The sequence below is a fragment of the Acanthamoeba castellanii genome, assembly GCF_000313135.1.
Source record: "Acanthamoeba castellanii str. Neff unplaced genomic scaffold scf7180000084679, whole genome shotgun sequence".
Classification (NCBI taxonomy): domain Eukaryota; phylum Discosea; order Longamoebia; family Acanthamoebidae; genus Acanthamoeba; species Acanthamoeba castellanii.
The window spans coordinates 271,857-287,108 of NW_004457297.1; the positions used below are offsets into that span (position 1 = coordinate 271,857).

At 58.8% G+C, this 15,252-nt stretch overlaps 7 protein-coding genes across 7 annotated transcripts; 3 read left to right on the top strand and 4 right to left on the bottom strand.

The window, feature by feature from the left end:
- Positions 1 to 66: 66 nt before the first annotated feature.
- On the bottom strand, positions 67 to 1,071 carry ACA1_374310 (uncharacterized protein; the record flags this gene model as incomplete). Its single annotated transcript, XM_004334328.1, has 4 exons — positions 67 to 230; positions 324 to 530; positions 607 to 819; positions 945 to 1,071. 4 exons carry the CDS (start codon positions 1,069 to 1,071, stop codon positions 67 to 69), a joined length of 711 nt encoding a protein of 236 aa, XP_004334376.1.
- A 275-nt stretch (positions 1,072 to 1,346) lies between these two features.
- On the bottom strand, positions 1,347 to 2,711 carry ACA1_374320 (UBA/TSN domain containing protein; the record flags this gene model as incomplete). Its single annotated transcript, XM_004334329.1, is given in 5 exon segments — positions 1,347 to 1,700; positions 1,806 to 1,927; positions 2,100 to 2,194; positions 2,352 to 2,485; positions 2,499 to 2,711. 5 exon segments carry the CDS (start codon positions 2,709 to 2,711, stop codon positions 1,347 to 1,349), a joined length of 918 nt encoding a protein of 305 aa, XP_004334377.1.
- Positions 2,712 to 3,218: 507 nt separating this feature from the next.
- ACA1_374330 (SAP domain containing protein) lies at positions 3,219 to 7,528 on the bottom strand (the record flags this gene model as incomplete). The annotated part of the gene is given in 9 exon segments (XM_004334330.1): positions 3,219 to 4,088; positions 4,205 to 4,331; positions 4,344 to 4,391; positions 4,478 to 4,617; positions 4,727 to 4,996; positions 5,074 to 5,510; positions 5,626 to 6,082; positions 6,168 to 7,372; positions 7,507 to 7,528. 9 exon segments carry the CDS (start codon positions 7,526 to 7,528, stop codon positions 3,219 to 3,221), a joined length of 3,576 nt encoding a protein of 1,191 aa, XP_004334378.1.
- A 753-nt stretch (positions 7,529 to 8,281) lies between these two features.
- ACA1_374340 (uncharacterized protein) lies at positions 8,282 to 9,951 on the top strand (the record flags this gene model as incomplete). The annotated part of the gene is made up of 2 exons (XM_004334331.1): positions 8,282 to 8,995; positions 9,070 to 9,951. The coding sequence occupies 2 exons, from the start codon at positions 8,282 to 8,284 to the stop codon at positions 9,949 to 9,951; spliced, it is 1,596 nt and encodes a 531-aa protein (XP_004334379.1).
- Positions 9,952 to 10,056: 105 nt separating this feature from the next.
- Positions 10,057 to 11,845, top strand: ACA1_374350 (uncharacterized protein; the record flags this gene model as incomplete). Its single annotated transcript, XM_004334332.1, has 4 exons — positions 10,057 to 10,161; positions 10,247 to 10,997; positions 11,091 to 11,342; positions 11,454 to 11,845. 4 exons carry the CDS (start codon positions 10,057 to 10,059, stop codon positions 11,843 to 11,845), a joined length of 1,500 nt encoding a protein of 499 aa, XP_004334380.1.
- A 486-nt stretch (positions 11,846 to 12,331) lies between these two features.
- ACA1_374360 (uncharacterized protein) lies at positions 12,332 to 13,087 on the top strand (the record flags this gene model as incomplete). The annotated part of the gene is made up of 1 exon (XM_004334333.1): positions 12,332 to 13,087. The coding sequence occupies one exon, from the start codon at positions 12,332 to 12,334 to the stop codon at positions 13,085 to 13,087; it is 756 nt and encodes a 251-aa protein (XP_004334381.1).
- Positions 13,088 to 14,679: 1,592 nt separating this feature from the next.
- ACA1_374370 (uncharacterized protein) lies at positions 14,680 to 15,057 on the bottom strand (the record flags this gene model as incomplete). The annotated part of the gene is made up of 2 exons (XM_004334334.1): positions 14,680 to 14,721; positions 14,806 to 15,057. 2 exons carry the CDS (start codon positions 15,055 to 15,057, stop codon positions 14,680 to 14,682), a joined length of 294 nt encoding a protein of 97 aa, XP_004334382.1.
- Between the last annotated feature and the right edge of the window lie 195 nt (positions 15,058 to 15,252).

The following is a 15,252-nucleotide window of genomic DNA, read 5'->3' on the forward strand; positions in this document are numbered from 1 at the left end:
CCACCTCCGACTTTCTTCTTTACACCACCGGGGGTACACGACGAATGAGTGACAGAGAGCCAGGAGTCAGGAGGAGGCGGCCATGTTTCGCGTTCGCTCCTTGGTGGTGCCCTTGTCCTTGCCCCGCGCCTTTGGTCGTAGCTTGTTGCGCGCGGACATGGTGGAGTGGAACGGACACTGGAAGAGCTTGCCCTTCTTCTCCGCGTTGTCCTGCTTCACCAGCAGCAGGCCTGTCTCGATTGGATTCCGATGAGGTCAGCACTCACGCACACACTGCTGCACACCGCACTCACCACCGCACACGCACACGCACAAGAGCTTACCGTAGCTCTGCTGGTCCTCTTGGCTCATGCCGTTGAAGTACTGCCAGGCGGCGACTTCGCTGTGCCCTTCGGCGCAGTGTCCCTGCTTGGTGAAGAAGCACAGCCACTGCTCCGCCACCACGCCGCGCGCGTCAGCCAGGTGCGCCCAGTCGCTCTCGGGCAGCACCTCCATCACCTCGTCACGGCTTAGCACCACCACGCTCGGCCCTGAACGTTTGTGTCATGAAGGTGTGTCAACGATGAAGCTGATGTGGATCAATCGACGCTCTTGTGTCGGTCGTACGGATCTTGTGGAGGAAGGCCGGTCGGTTATCTCGCGGCTTGGGACCAGGGTAGTAGCCGGAGCACTGGCAGGAGCCCTTGGCCATGTCGTGGTACTGGGGCACCTTGTCCCGCGGGCACCCCTTCTTTTGGGTCTTGATGGTCTTCAGGTTCTTCAGCAAGTCCCATCGACCCCGCTTGTTCAGTGACACTGTGACCCCGCCCCTTGTAGCAGCTGCATGTGTTGTAGCTGCACGCAGAACATGCAAACGACATCGCATGAGCAACATGAGCAGTCGCTAACAACACATGCAGAGAAACCATGCACTTCGTTGTTCTTGTACTTGGAGAGAGCAGTACGAGTTTGTGAGCGGTGAGCGGGGTAGATATCGATCTCGCCTCCGGCCACCAGGTCATTCGCGCAGTTGGTGCAGTAGTACACCGTTCCGGCCGTCCTCTTGCCCCTTATCACCGTCTTCACTCGCATGGGTGGTGCTTCCGTTGTGCTTGAAAGAGGTTGTACAAGCTCTTCGTTTCTTTTCTCTCTCTTTTATGGTCCGCCTTTCCGTGAACTGCGTTTGGCTGCATTGGCTGCCTGAAGCAATGTGCGAGAAGAGGCGTTCTTGTTGCTGTTGCTGTTGTTGTTGCCGTTGTTGTGGTGTGTTGGGAGGGGATACTACAGTGCATACACAAAGAGTCTAGAGGAAGATAGAGATGGAGAGAAGGGCAAGAAGGGGCCGTGATGCCTCAGCAGAGGAGAGTTCAGCTGTTCTCAAAGAGGTAGTTGGCCGCCATCTCCTCGTTCTTGCCACAGGCGAGGTAGGCCTGCCTCACCACGTCCCTGCCGAAGCCCAGCTCCATCAATCGCGTGATCGACGACTCGTCCCTCTGGCTCAGCTGGGCGGCGGCGCCACCGCCTCCACCGCCGCCGGTCTGCACGACGGCGATGTCGCTGCCGTCGCCATCGCCGCCCTCCTCGTCATTGAGCCACTCGAGAAACTCGGCCTGGTTCTGTGAGATGAGCTCGTGGAGCTGCGGGTTGGAGCCGCCCAGCTGGGTGAGCAGCGCGGCGAAGAGGTCTGGCCTCGTCTGGAGCAGCGATCGAATGCGCTGGAACTGGTTCGCACCACACACACACACGACACAGAGAGAGAGAGAGAAAATGGGTGAGCCTCGAGTGCAGCGCAGTGCTTGAAAGGTCTGCGGGCAGGATGGAGGTACTTGAGGCTGCTGCACGACCCACTCGAACTGTGCCTGCGGATCAGAGTTCTGCTGGCCCATGCGCTGGATGAGATCGCTCATCAGGTTGCTGGCCTCCTGCTGCGGGTCGGTCCGCTGAGCGCCTGCACGTGTGCCCAACGCGATCATGCATGAGCGCTCACATGCAAAGATCACTTGCGCGTGCACGCAGCGACACACGACACAAGCATACACACACGACACGAGAGGAGGAAAGCGTACCACCAGAAGCGGCAGCGGCAGCAGCGGGTGTGGTGGGTTCAGAGAGAGGAGCACCGGAGAGGAGAAGGTCGCAAGCGTTCTGGAGGTCGTTTCTGGCGAGGCGCAGTGCCCGCACGATCTGCTCCTGCTCGAAGCCCATGCCCAGCAACCTAGCCGCGGGACACAATGGTTAGGCCATGGCATTCGCATGGATCGGATTGATTACGTGTAGAGAATATACAAATTTATAAATTTGATCTTGGAGGGTGCGTACGCCGAGAGGGCCTCATCAGAAGGCGTAAACGCAGGTGTGGAAGCGGCTGCCACCGGAGCAGCATCTGCAGCAGGGGTGGCCGCGGCAGCAGGTTGTGTTTCGGCAGGTGTGGCGACAGGAGCAGCTGATTGAGGGGCAGGGGCGGCAGCAGGCGTGGATGCGGCAGGGGCAGCAGCCGCTGCGCTGTCTGGCTTCCTTACCACGAGGACGAGCGACGCTCCATCCTTGATGCCCTGTTCGGCAAGGCGAGCCTCATCGGACACGATGCGTCCGGCGAAAATGACCTTCTGCCAGGACACGTCGAATTGGTGATCGGTTTGGATCTGGCGTTTGAGGTCCTCGCACGTCGCATCCTCGGCCACCTCGACCTCGATCGCTACTTGGTCTGGCAATTTCTTTAGTACGAGCTTCATATCTTTACTATTATCTGTTATCTTCGTCTAATTCCTTCGCACTCGATTAGAATCGATTCTTCCTAGATGCAGTGGATTGGAAGATGATTGAAAGCACAACACACGTTTGTTGGTGGTGCGTTTCCTCTGTTGGATGCGAAAACTAACAATTCAACGAACAGACAACCAACACCGTGTTCGCCTAACTTTTGGTTTATTTGTTTGTTTTTATTTGTTTTTGCTTGTGTGTGTTTGTTGTGCGTTGTGTGTTCTTGCTGCCCGCGTGCGGTGCTGCCGACGTCGACGCGCTCCTCACCATCCCATGTTGGTGCATCGTCCTTCTCGCGAGTCGTCTCCACCTCCGACAGAGCACTCGTCCGCCGGTCCCACCGTCGGCTGAGAGCGACGAAGTCGTACTGGGTCGATGCAATGAAGGTGATGATGACGGCGATGCCGACGATGATGGTGGTCATCGTCATCGTCGCACGCGCCCAGGCGCGAGCTCGCCCAACACCACCACTCGATTGATCAAGCGTTCCTGTCGAAGAAGAGGATGACCGGCTTGTAGTCGCGGTTGTTGTAGAGCACCCTGAGGAACTCCCTCTGCTGTCGCTCCTTGTCCTCCTTGGTCAGCGGTACGTCGTCGTTGTTGGCGCCGTTCATGCCGTCGTCGCCGCCGCCGTTCATCGCCTCCTGACGTCGGCCCTTCCTCCGCCTTTTCCGCGCTCGCTCCTCCTTGTCGCGCAGCAGCTGCTTCCGCTTGAGCCGCGCCTCCTTGGCGTTGGGTCCCTCCTCGAACTTGCGCCTCATCAGCTGCTGCGAGTCGGCCGCAGTGACGGCCGAGCTGATGCCGTCGAGGCTGTCCTCGCCCAGGAGCGAGGACTCGTCCTCGCTCTGGTCGTCGTCTTCGTCGCTTTCGTCTTCGAGGGTCCTGCGCTTCCTCTTCCGGGCAGAGACACCGCCGAGGTCGTCGAAGCTGATCATGCTGTCGACCTCATCATCGCTGTCGCTCGAGTCGTCGTCGCTGCCGTCCTGGCGTCGCATCCGCTTGCTGCTACTGCTACCGCCGTCGTACGACAGCGCGTAGTCCGACACCCGTCGCTTGCGGCCCGGCAGCGCCGACGAGCAGCCGACGAGGGACACGACAGGTGCGACGGTCATGGTCTCCTCTGACACCCACCTCTGGCGATCCTCCGGCGCACTGCTGTCGTTATCGTCGGCAGGCGCCCACTGGACCAGGTACATCGGCTTCGCGCTCATCGGAACCAGCTCGGCGGAGGAGAGCAAGGTGGCGTGGTGAACGGCGAGCACGGTCTCGACGGTGCGGGCCTTCAGCTTGGGGTCAGCAAGCAGCCCATTCCACGCTTCCTTCAGCCGACTGGCTTCCCCTTCAGCAACCTGCGTAGCAGAAGCACGATACCAATTAATTATGGTCACGAAAAAGCGAGCCGTTGGCCGCAGCGACAAAGGGGGCGAAAGGAAACGAAAAGGAAAAGGAAAGGAACACGACGTACGCTAGTTACTGCGGAGGGCGAAGGAATGACGGGTGGGAGCGCGGTCTTGGCCTTCAGGAAGAACACGCGGCTCGCAAAGCGTTCTCTCCAGGTGCCGCTGTAGTGGGACGCGAGGTCCGTGCCCCACCTGGCCTCGAACATGCGGCGCCACAGCGCGTCGTTGGCGGCGATGATCGAGAAGAAGTGGCTGTTTGTGACCAACAGCAACATGTTAGCGAATTCGTGATGCAGTTTGTTAGCTGACGTGTGTGTGTATGTGTGTCTGGTCGGTACCAGCTGGCGGAGATGGCGCCGAGATCACGAGGGCTGGATTCGAGGAAGGACAGAATGCGCACGATGAGGTCGGTCGGAAGGGCATCGAACCAGAGGAACACACCACGATTCTCGGCCTTCATGCGCCCGAGCGTCATCGGCTGAATAGACTGGTCAAGGACACACGCGTTTCGCCGCACGTGAGCTGTCTGGCGCGCACGTCCAATAACCCGTTGCGCACAAGGAATGTGAGGTGGTCATCCAACGTACAGTCTTTGCAAGTTTGCGCGTTCCGCTGTTGGTGAGGTCGCGCGAGGACTTGAGCGAGGGGCTGGCGTCGTCGGACCGCCGGAGGTTGAGGCGTCCGACACTGAGGCGGCGCGACCCATCGACAGCCACCGGGGAGCCCACGGCCCTGGGGAGCGAGGGAGTCCGCCTGATCTGACGCCGGGCGCAGTTGGAACAGTGTGCACCGAACTGTTGCGCGTTCCTGAACGATGTCTTCGGCCACGCCCTGTCACAGTGCTTACAGTAGTAATACTGCAAGAGAAAACCAAGTGTGACACCCGTGAGCGACTGCATACGTGACGTGAAGTGGAGTGGAGGAATAGACTTACCCTATCGTCCGTGCGGAGGTGCTTGGGGATCTTGTCGTTGATGAGCACGATGTCGGTGAGCTTGGAGGCCTCCTGCAATCCCTCCTCGTTCTCCTTACGCCTCATCGCGGTCTCGCCCATTTCGTCCTTGGGTGCGTGGTGGCTGCGGTGACTACGTCGCACGACCGCCGCACGACCGCCGCTGACACCGTCACCAGCGAGGGAGATCTGCTCTTCGTCTTCCAACAAACCCTCGTCGTCGTCTTCGTCGCTCGACATGTCGTCCAATGTGTCGGTGTCCTCATCGTCATCGCGCCCATCCCCGTTTCTGAAGCGGTACTCGTCGTCCTGTTTGTTGGCGGTCGTGGCGGTCATGCCCATCCTCTGCTCCCGCTCCTCCTGCTTTCTCAGTTCCTCCATGAGGCTCTCCTCCAGCGGAATGTCCAGCGCGTCTTCGTCTAAACATCACGGCGAAGAGTGAAGAAAAAGAACGAAAGCGACAAAAAAATTGAATTAATACGTGGGTGCAAAGGAGAATAGATTTACGCGAGAGTGCGAGGAGCGGTGACATACCATCAAAGTCGAGGCTCAAGAGGGCGTTGTCGGTGGCAGCTGCCTTCTCCTTCCTCGGCGTCTGAGGCTTGGCCGCAGCCGACGGCAGCGGAACTGCGAAGCCCGAGGACGACATCGGCGCGAACGGCGAGAAGGGCGTAAACGGCCCAGACAATGAGGCGCCGGGAGTCGAAACAGAGGGGAAGGCGAAGCTCGTCGACGACTTCTTTCTGCTTTGTTCCTCTTCCTCCTCGTCGTCCTCGTCCAGGTCGGCTCTGCTCTGCTGCCTGCCGGCGGGCTCCTTCTTGGCCCTGACCCCGCCGGCGCCCTTGCCCTTGACGACCTTGCCCATCTTCACGTTGCTGACGACACCGACCACACCGCTGTCCTTCTGCTCCTGAGCGAGAATGGCCTCGACGATGCGCTGGTACAGATCCGTCTTCGTTCCCGATACCGACAGGCCCCGCACCTTCAGCTCCTTCAGGCGTTCGATCGTGAGTGTAAGTGTGCGTGCGGGGAGTGGAGAAGAAAGAAGGGAAAGGAGGAGGGAGGAGATGGCCAACCTGTCGGAGCTTGTCGCGTGTCATGGAGGCGAATCGCTTGAAGTCCTCCCGGTCCGTGTTCACGCGGAGGGTGACCGTTTTCGATACGGGCGCCTTAGGCGTGGTGGGAGTTTTCTTGCCGGCCGCAGCACTCGGCTTGCCGCGAGATGCCGTCGGCGTTGTCACCGCCACAGGCACCTTCATTTCTGGCGGCACCGTTGGCAGCGGTGCCAGTGCGGTCGTCGGCATCGTGGTGGTCGTTGCCAACAGCTGCGGCGCGAGCGGTAGAGCCACCGGCAGCAGTACGGTGGCAACCAGCGGCGCGAGGCTCGGAGCCGCGGTTTCCACCTTCGTGGCGGATGGTGCTTCCTTGGTCTCGGGTACCTTCTCCGCTTGGGTGGTGACCTCCGCGACGGTCGTCGACGGAACGTCGGGGAATGCGAGATGGCTCTCGGGCATCGGGACGGCAACGTTGGGGGAGTGGTGTTGGTGGTCGTGCCCGTCGTCGTTTGTCGCCGTCGAGCTTGCTGCGGCTGTTGAGGCCACCAGCTCTCTGTTGATGTCGTCCACCTCCATGCTTTCAGCGCCCTTCGACTCGCTCAGCGCCTCGCCCTTCATCGCTTGGCGGAGATCTTCCATGCATTCTTCTCCCTCGGGCTTGTTGCTTCGTCGGCCATCGTCCTTAGCCGCTGACTCCATTGGCACCCCGTTCTTCAAAACTGCCCCTTCGGCCTCTCGCGCGTTCTCTCGCTTCTGCCGTTCCTTGTCGCCGTGGAACTGCTGGGCACCAGCAGCGCAGGTACCCTCCGCTCCTTCCTCCTCCATGTAGTCTGTCTCGACCACGATCGGCCCGTCGAGCATGCCGTCGCTCTTCGGCGCATGGACCGAAGAGGCATCGTGGGTGCGCGTGGTTACGTGGAGCCCGTTGCCGCCAACTGCGCCGAGCGAGTCGCTATTCGAGCCCACGAACAGGGAGCGCTTGATGAGGGATGGCGAAGCCGGTGGTGAGGCTGAGACGGGCGACGTAGATGAGAAGGGGTCGTCCATAGCGCTCGCGGCGATGCATGCAGAGGCGAAAGCCGAAGAGGAGGGCGGGTAAGGCGAAGAGCCACCTTTGGCCATCGCCAAGTGGCGAGCGGGAGACGAGGGCGATGACAACACTGGCGAAGAGAGTCCGGAGGTAATCCCGCCTTCGATGGCAAACATGTCCTCCTCGCCCCACACATCTAAATGGAACGCATCGTGTCAAAAGTCGTTGCCAAAACAAAATTAGAAATGGAAATTTAACGGAACGAAAAAAGACAGGAAGAATCAAACGAAAGATGAAGGGGAGATGAGCCAAATGGGTGCAGAAGGGTACCATTCAGGAAGGGCATGTCCATGGCTGGCGTCTTTGCAGATGCTCGCCTGTCCGCTTCTCCATTACTACGTAGAGGAATGATAAGAACAGGGGGGGGATTGATAGATTGATAAAAGACCAAATTGACGAACCTGGCTACGGATGAGTGGTCGGTCAATCTTAATCCATGGCGATCTTGGCGGTGGGGCTCTTGCGACATCGCACCCTCGCCGGCTTGTTCTTTTGTCTGATGAAGAATGATTGGTCAGAATCTCGTTTTCTTGCATTGTGAGGCGCGATGCTACATCTCCAATCTGTAAATAATGAAGATCAACAAGAGCGAAGGAAAGATATACCACTGACAAATTGATAGACTCTCTTCTCCGTCTCTAGAATGCCGAACGAATTTAATCGATCAAGCAATCGAGGAGTAATAAAGCAAACGATGCCTGTTGTGGCCGCGTGTACACTAAGAGACGCGCGTGCGTGCGTGGTCTCGGCTTCCTCCGTTCCTCGAAAGACCGAAGAAATGAATGGAAAGCCGCCCACCCGCTCTGCGTTTCCCTTTTCCGTCACGCCTCCGTGTCCGGATATATGCCGACACCAAAATTTGAGGCAAATATTTTCCAAGTTATTTTTGGCGTCCATCCACGATGATTGATGAAACGGTGAGGGAATGAAACGGCAAGAGGGCGAAAGAATGAGGAGAGGTGGGGATGGCAATGGAGGGGGAAAGGCGGGAAAGGAACGTACCCATTCGAAGGCATCGGGCAGAAGATCGTCGTCAGGCGGCAACATGCTGGCGCCTTCGAAAGGCTCGCCACGGCAGAAAGACTACGTCGTGGTGGGCGGTCAGAAGGTCTATCTCAACTTCATCCACGCCAAGCGGCAGAATCATTCGAATTTCCCTATCCCTCATTCGCTCGCCAATCCGTTCGTCAAGGAATCGTCCCTCGTCGGTGCAGTCCGATCAGCGCCTGCCAGCACGACCGCTGCCAAGCGTTCCCCTTCTGGAAGTCGGCGCAGGGCAGAAGATGACGCTGCAGCGGCAGAGCCGCCGCCAGTCATTCTCGAATTGCGCAATCAGATCATCGAGCACGAGCTGGGCAGGAGAGGCGATGATGATGGCGCCGACGACTGCGAGTTCTCCATCGAAGAGTTCACACCACCCGCAGCCGCGGCCAAGAAGAGGAAGGCAGCCGAGGCGGCAGCGGCAGCTTCAGCCATCAAGCGCGAGTTGGAGGCGGTGGAGATGAAGAGGGCAGCCGCAGAGCAAGACAAACGGGCAGAGAGAGAAACGCGAAGAGAAATCGAAAAGGAAAAAATGGCCCGCCAAAAAGCGAAGGGCAAGGAAAAGGCACCAGAGAGCAGCGAAGAAGACGAGAACGAGAACGATGAGGGAGGGAATGAGGGGGAAGAAGAGACAGACATCCCCATAAGTAAGAGGCGGAGGACAACGGTTGAGCCTGCGCGCAGGCATCCAGACAAGACTCCTCGCACCAAGTCGGCGGTATGGCACCACAACCTGTGCGCAGTTGTGTCGTCTTTCTTGACAGCTTACTTCGTGTTGCGCCGAAACCACAGCCATCTCCGGTGGCGAGCAACAACAGGACTTCGCCCACTTCCCCTCGAGGTCTGCCGTCACCGGCCAAGTCGCCGTTCACGGTGCCCACCTCTCCGTTCGCCGCCGCGTCAACGCGCTCGGACAAACGCACGACACCAGCCAAGAGCCCACGGACCTCCGCCTCTTCCTCCGCCGCCTCTGCATCGTCAGCCCTGCCGTCCGCTGCAGCAGCAACCTCGAATTCGACCGGACCCGCGTCATCAACCTCAACCTCTACGTCTACCTCCTCTACTTCAGCCTGTATCCCCTCCTCGCTCGATCCCATGTCGTCGCCGTCGGACGAATTCGAGATCACTTCGTCCTTCCTCGCCACGATTGACGTGCTGGAAAAGAGCGTTGCCGGCCGGTGGATCGAAGAGAAGGAAGATCTTGATGAACTAAGCAGGCGCACGGACCGAGGCAAGACGGCCGAGCCGAAGAGCGAGGGTGCGCAGAGCGCAGCGAGAGGCACTCACGAGCGGAAACCAAACGGCGACGGCGACGATTGCGACGACAGCGAAGGCGAAGAGCAGCTGGAGAGGAAACGCGCGCGGGCTGCGCTGCCGGCGGCCAGAGGCAGAACGAAGGCGACGGTGGGCAGTGGAGGAGTCGACCGGGAGGAGGTGATGGACTCGCAGTGGATCGATTCGCCGTTCTGCATGTCGACCCAGGCCGCTCGGGCATTCGCTGCTGCAGCGCCTCTCGCCAGCCGCGCCAAACGCTGGGCCAACCAGTCAGCCGCAATCGACGACGGCGCAGGAGCACCGGCATGGGACGAGTCTCCCGCCTCCTCGTGGTCTCCCGCTTCACCCTCCTCTTCACCCCTCCAGTCAGGGTTCAGCCTTCGCCCACCCGCCCTGTGATCGTTAGCCCCCGGCTGCCCTTCGTCATCTTGATAAAGTCCTTTTTTGTATTTTTAATCGGCTTTTGCATTGTTTTCTTACAATCACTGAATGGACGGGTCGAAGATGCAGGCGCCACGTCTGGTGGCCTCCTGGCAGAGACGAGGTGATAAGAAGTGGTCCGCCCTGCTGAGGGCAGCCCACCACAAAGCTTCTGCCGCTCTGCCAACAGTTAGCTGCCCCCCCCCCAACGTTGTTCCACCATAGCCCTCATATTCGTGCGTTTGTGTGGCTGTGGGTGGAGTGGGTCAAACAGGAAGCTAGTGGGCTGCAGGGCCTGCCCCTCGAGCTGCTCTTCGCGGTGCTGGAATGGCTGGTGCTGCCCACGGCAGCTCCGGGGGCGTCGTCGGCGCCCGCGGCGGTGGCGGTGAACGCGGTGGCTAGCCTGCGCCTGGTGTGCTGTCGGCTGTTCGTGGCGGTGGAGGCCAGTGGCGCGTTTCACGATGCGCTCATGCGCGAGGTCGAGGCCAAGCTCGAGATGGTGGTGACCGAGGCCGAGCTGGCCACGCTCGCCAAGGAGAAGAAGCGCGAGCTGCGGCGCCAGCAGCGCAAGGCCGAGAACGAGCGCAAGCGGCGGCTGAAGCAAGCCGCCAGCCAGGCGGCGGCCGAGGCCGAGGCTGCCGCCAACGCCAAGCCGGGCTACGAGGTGCCCGAGGAGAAGCGACGCCGAGCGAATCGAAGGCGAGCGAATCGTCGTACGACGAAGGGAACAGCACACGAGCGGCCGCGAGAGCAGGTGGTCGACGAAGCTGACGTGGCGCTACGTCAGTCGCGGCGCAAGGCGGCGCTGGAGGAGGCTCAAGATGAAGAAAAGGAGGAAGGCAGCAGCCTCGGCTGGCAGCCAACGCCGGCGCGGCTGCAGTTCGTGTCCCGCGCGCTGCGCACGGCCTTAGGCATGGGCGGCCGGCGGCCCCTGCGACAGCAGAGCTACTACATCAACCGATACGTCAGCTGCTCGGTCACCGCTCGCGTAGTTACACTCCCGTCAGCCCTCTTCCTCCTCACTGGTGCGTCGCCGTGTGTGTCGTGTGTCGTGCGTGTGTGGTGTGCTGTGTGTGTCGTGCAGCGAATGTCTGAAGCAGTTGTGCTCTTATGCGCAGAGCGGCACTGGGACGAGGTGGTGAAGGCGGCCTTTTCCGCGGAGGCGATCACGTGGAGCTCGCACCAGGACGAGCCCTGCGAGCACCTGCAGATACGCGGGCGGCCCGCCGTGGTGATGGAGGCTGACGAGTGGTCCGGCCAGCACTCGCTACGGCTGGGCGCCCTGACCCACCTTCCCACACTCCACGACCTCGACGCCGCCCTCGAGAACTTCCACATCGCCAGATTCCCGGCTCCTGGCTCATCAACAAGTACCAGCCCGCGTGTCGTGTGTGTATCGTGTCGCAGTGATGTAGTGATGATGTTCGTTCTTGGTCTTGGAAGAGTGCAATTCACCGCTAACCTTTACGCGCAACAAACAGAGAGCGACCCGATGGTGCGGCGGGCGTCGGTGGACGAACTGCTGGGCCTGTTTGGCCGTAGTCTACTCATGGTCACCCCGTTCATGGTCTGGCACGATCTCGAGTTTGAGGTGATTGCGCACCGCCAAGACCTAGAGGAAGTTGACAATATCTCGTCAGCCCTAACGATCGTGTTGTGCAGACCGCGCCGCCAGAACCGGTCTCGCGCGCACAGCCACGACGACGCCCCAGCTTTAGCCCTCACCAGCGAACGGATCGCAGCGGCCAACGATTCTTCCTGCTGGGTCCGCGCGCGGCTTGCGTGGTGCAAGTCAAGTACCACCATACCCTCCACCAGCATTCATGACCCGACTACCGGCTACCACATCTTGGACCCCAACCACGCATCATGAGCGGGCGGTACGCGCGCGATTACATCACCTTGTCGAGACCTGGGACAATCACGACCTTGCGGCCTTGACAACAGGAGTTCCCACGCGACCTCGCGTGAGCCAGGGAATTAGCACACTTGCCAAATGAAGTGTGTTCGGGGACAGACAGAACAAGTGATCCTCCCCGTACCACACCACCACAGCTGCCGTGGATTTTGAGACCGGGCTGTGAGAGTGCTTCTCAGACTTGGAGACTTGTACGTGTTCTTCTTCCTGCCCGCCGGCGGTCTCTCCTCTCCTCTTCTCTTCTGACGATGGTGCTCCTCAACGACCTCGGCTATCGCGTACACTCATACCAACGACGTCTTTTGCTCATGACGGCTCCCTTTCTGGTCACCTCCACCACTAACGCCACAACCCGCTTGCGGTTAACTCCACATTTGCCGGATCGAGCAGAGACGACGTGTGGGACTGCATCAAGATTCCCTGCTGCCTGCGGCACCGACGATGATGACGTCAGCAGCCGCCCGTGCCGTCACCATGGTCGCGCTCCGCGTGCGCGTTAGCAAGCGGGTCACGTTCGGCAGCGTGTGGCGCTCGGTGGCCCTGCCCTGGTGCGCCGCCACGCGAGAGTCCCTGACGAGCCTCAAGCTCTGCAGCGTCTTGATGGGCCTCGAGGCCTTTGCCCAGCTCCGAGCCTTCGCCAACCTCGCGCGCCTCGACATCGTAGCGCTGGAACTCCTCGTCGCCGAGCCCGACGACGATGCGGACCACCACTCTGCCGCTGTGAGCGACACCATCAACGCCCTGGGCCGCCTGCGCCGGCTCGCCTTTATGCGCAACTGCGTGATATACCCGGCCGTAGCGGCGGCGGCGGAATTTGATTCAAAGCCGCTGCGATCGCCGACTCGGGGGCCGCGCGAGGCCACGGAGGCCGACCTGCCGACGTGGCGGCCTCGGCTCGAGCGCCTCGCCGTGATTCGTCCCGGGGAGAAGCCCGATCAAGCCCAGGCAACAGCGACGACGGCGCCCGAGGCCCTGCTCTACCTGGCCGTGCGCCGGCGGCCTCGCCTGCGCGAGCTCAAGCTCGAGCGCGGTAGCGGCGAGGTGGTGTCGATACGAGACCGCGACGTTCCCACGCAACAGCTGCCTCCCGGGTGGACGACGACGTTCGAGCGCCGCACGCGCCTCTCCCTGACCAAGAGCCCCGTCGGGAGCGGAGAAGCTCGCAGAGTTGGTGCGCGCGTGCACCCGGCTGCATGAGCTGACCACCGTGAGCGCCCTGGAGAGCACCAGCCTCGCCGTGCTGCGCCTGGACCTGGAGAGACTGGCCACTGCGGCCAAAACTAGAGGGTGAGCACCCCATCAACAACACCACATGCCAGTATGTATTGGCTGACATGTGCGATTGTGGGCGCGACTAGAACTTCGACTGAGTCGACCAGCGCACCTTTCCCAAAGGCCATCAACGTGTACATAGACAGCCATCCTTGGCCTGCCCGCCCGCCTGCTAAGGCACCCCCCCAACCATTGCCGCCACTCCGGCTTTATGTCGACAGCAGTGGGAGGTTTTTGTGGTATCTTTGTTATTTTGTTGTTTTTGTTTTTGTCTAATTGTGTGAATTGGGCAGGGTGGGATTCATGAATGACAGATGCTTTTTATGGCCATTTTGGCAGATGACAGATGATTTTTGTGGCCATTTGATGGATGATGAAAATGGCCATTTCACAGACAACAGATGATTTTTATGCAGATGACAGATGATTTTATGCCCATTTTGCAGATGATATTACAGACAACAGATGATTTTTACACAGATGACAGATGATTTTTATGCAGACAACAGATGATTTTTATGCCCATTTCGCAGATGACTTATGATTTTTTATGCAGATAACAGATGATTTTTAAGCAGATAACAGATGATTTTATGACCATTTTGCAGATGATATTACAGATGACAGATGATTTTTATGCAGACAACAGATGATTTTGGATGCAGATGACAGATGATTTTTATGCCCATTTTTGCAGATGACAGATGATTTTTGTGGCCATTTTGGCAGATTACAGATGATTTTTATGCCCATTTTTACAGATGACAGTTGATTTTATGCCCTTTTCACAGATGACAGATGATTTTTATGCTGACAGATGATTTTTATGCTGATGACAGATGATTTTTATGCCCATTTTTGCAGATGACAGATAATTTTATGACCATTTTGCAGATGATATTACAGATGACAGATGATTTTTATGCCCATTAGGGATGACAGATGATTTTTATGCCCATAGAGACAGATGATTTTTATGCAGATGACAGATGATTTTTATGTGCATTTTTGCAGATGACAGTTGCCCATTTCACAGATCAGTTTTGGACAGACAGCACCAAAGGCTATGCATTGTGTGTGTGTCTAGGATTGCCAAACCTGGTGAAATTAGACCTGGTGGACTTGTTTGTGGACACTTGCAAGCGCCTGGGGCATCCACTTTGTCAGTGACATGGCCTGGCTCTCCGACCTAAGCATCAGCGGCAGCGAGCAAGCAGGTCCACATCGTTGACAACACGCTCCTGGCCACCCTCTCGCTGTTCCGGTGCCTAGAGCTCCGCGGCGTAGAGCTGGTGGTGCGCCTGTGGTCGTTCGAGGTCCAGGATTGCTGGCGGCTGCGAAAGCTCGACGGGCGCTTCGAGTGCCCGACGCTCGTCAACGTAGAGCTCTTCTCGAGCCAATGATTTGACTTACGATGAGGAAGGCAGTGGCGACGAAGAAGACGAGGACGACTACTGATTACTGCGCAAAGAAAGCCATCTTTCATCAAGCAAGAGTTTACATTCCTGGTTATCAGATCAATCCATCGCGCCAGGAACGGTGAAGCCCAGCACGGCGCCCTATGAATTAAGAAGTGAATTAGAAAAGAAAAAAGATTCATCATTCAAGATTCATCAATCAAGCCATTTCAGATGTTATTGTACCTTGGTGAGGCCGGCCTCGCTGATGGTCTGGAGCGCGTTGTCGAGCGAGGGGCTCCACGAACCGGAACCGCCGACGAAGCGGAGCCTGCTGGCGGTGATGGACGAGTCGCAGGTCTGCTGAAGCATCTGGACCAGATCGGCGATCGTCGTCGTGTCTTCGACGGTGACCGTCCACGACTGTGAGCTGCGCCAGCAGCGGTGCGGGGGCGCACCACCCACCACTCCCCTCTGCACTTCCAGTGTATAGCTCATCTTCTTTTGCTCTTGTTTTGTTGATTTCTCACATTTGCAGTCACAGAGAATGCAAGGAAGCCTCAGGCGTCGACAACAAGTAGTGGGATACAACGCGCAAGACGAAGTACAACCACAAAGGGGAAGAGATAGAAGCCTCAATGACAGTCAGCTCGGCCGTGCCTGGAAGAATAAGACGACGTACAAGTCTCGCAG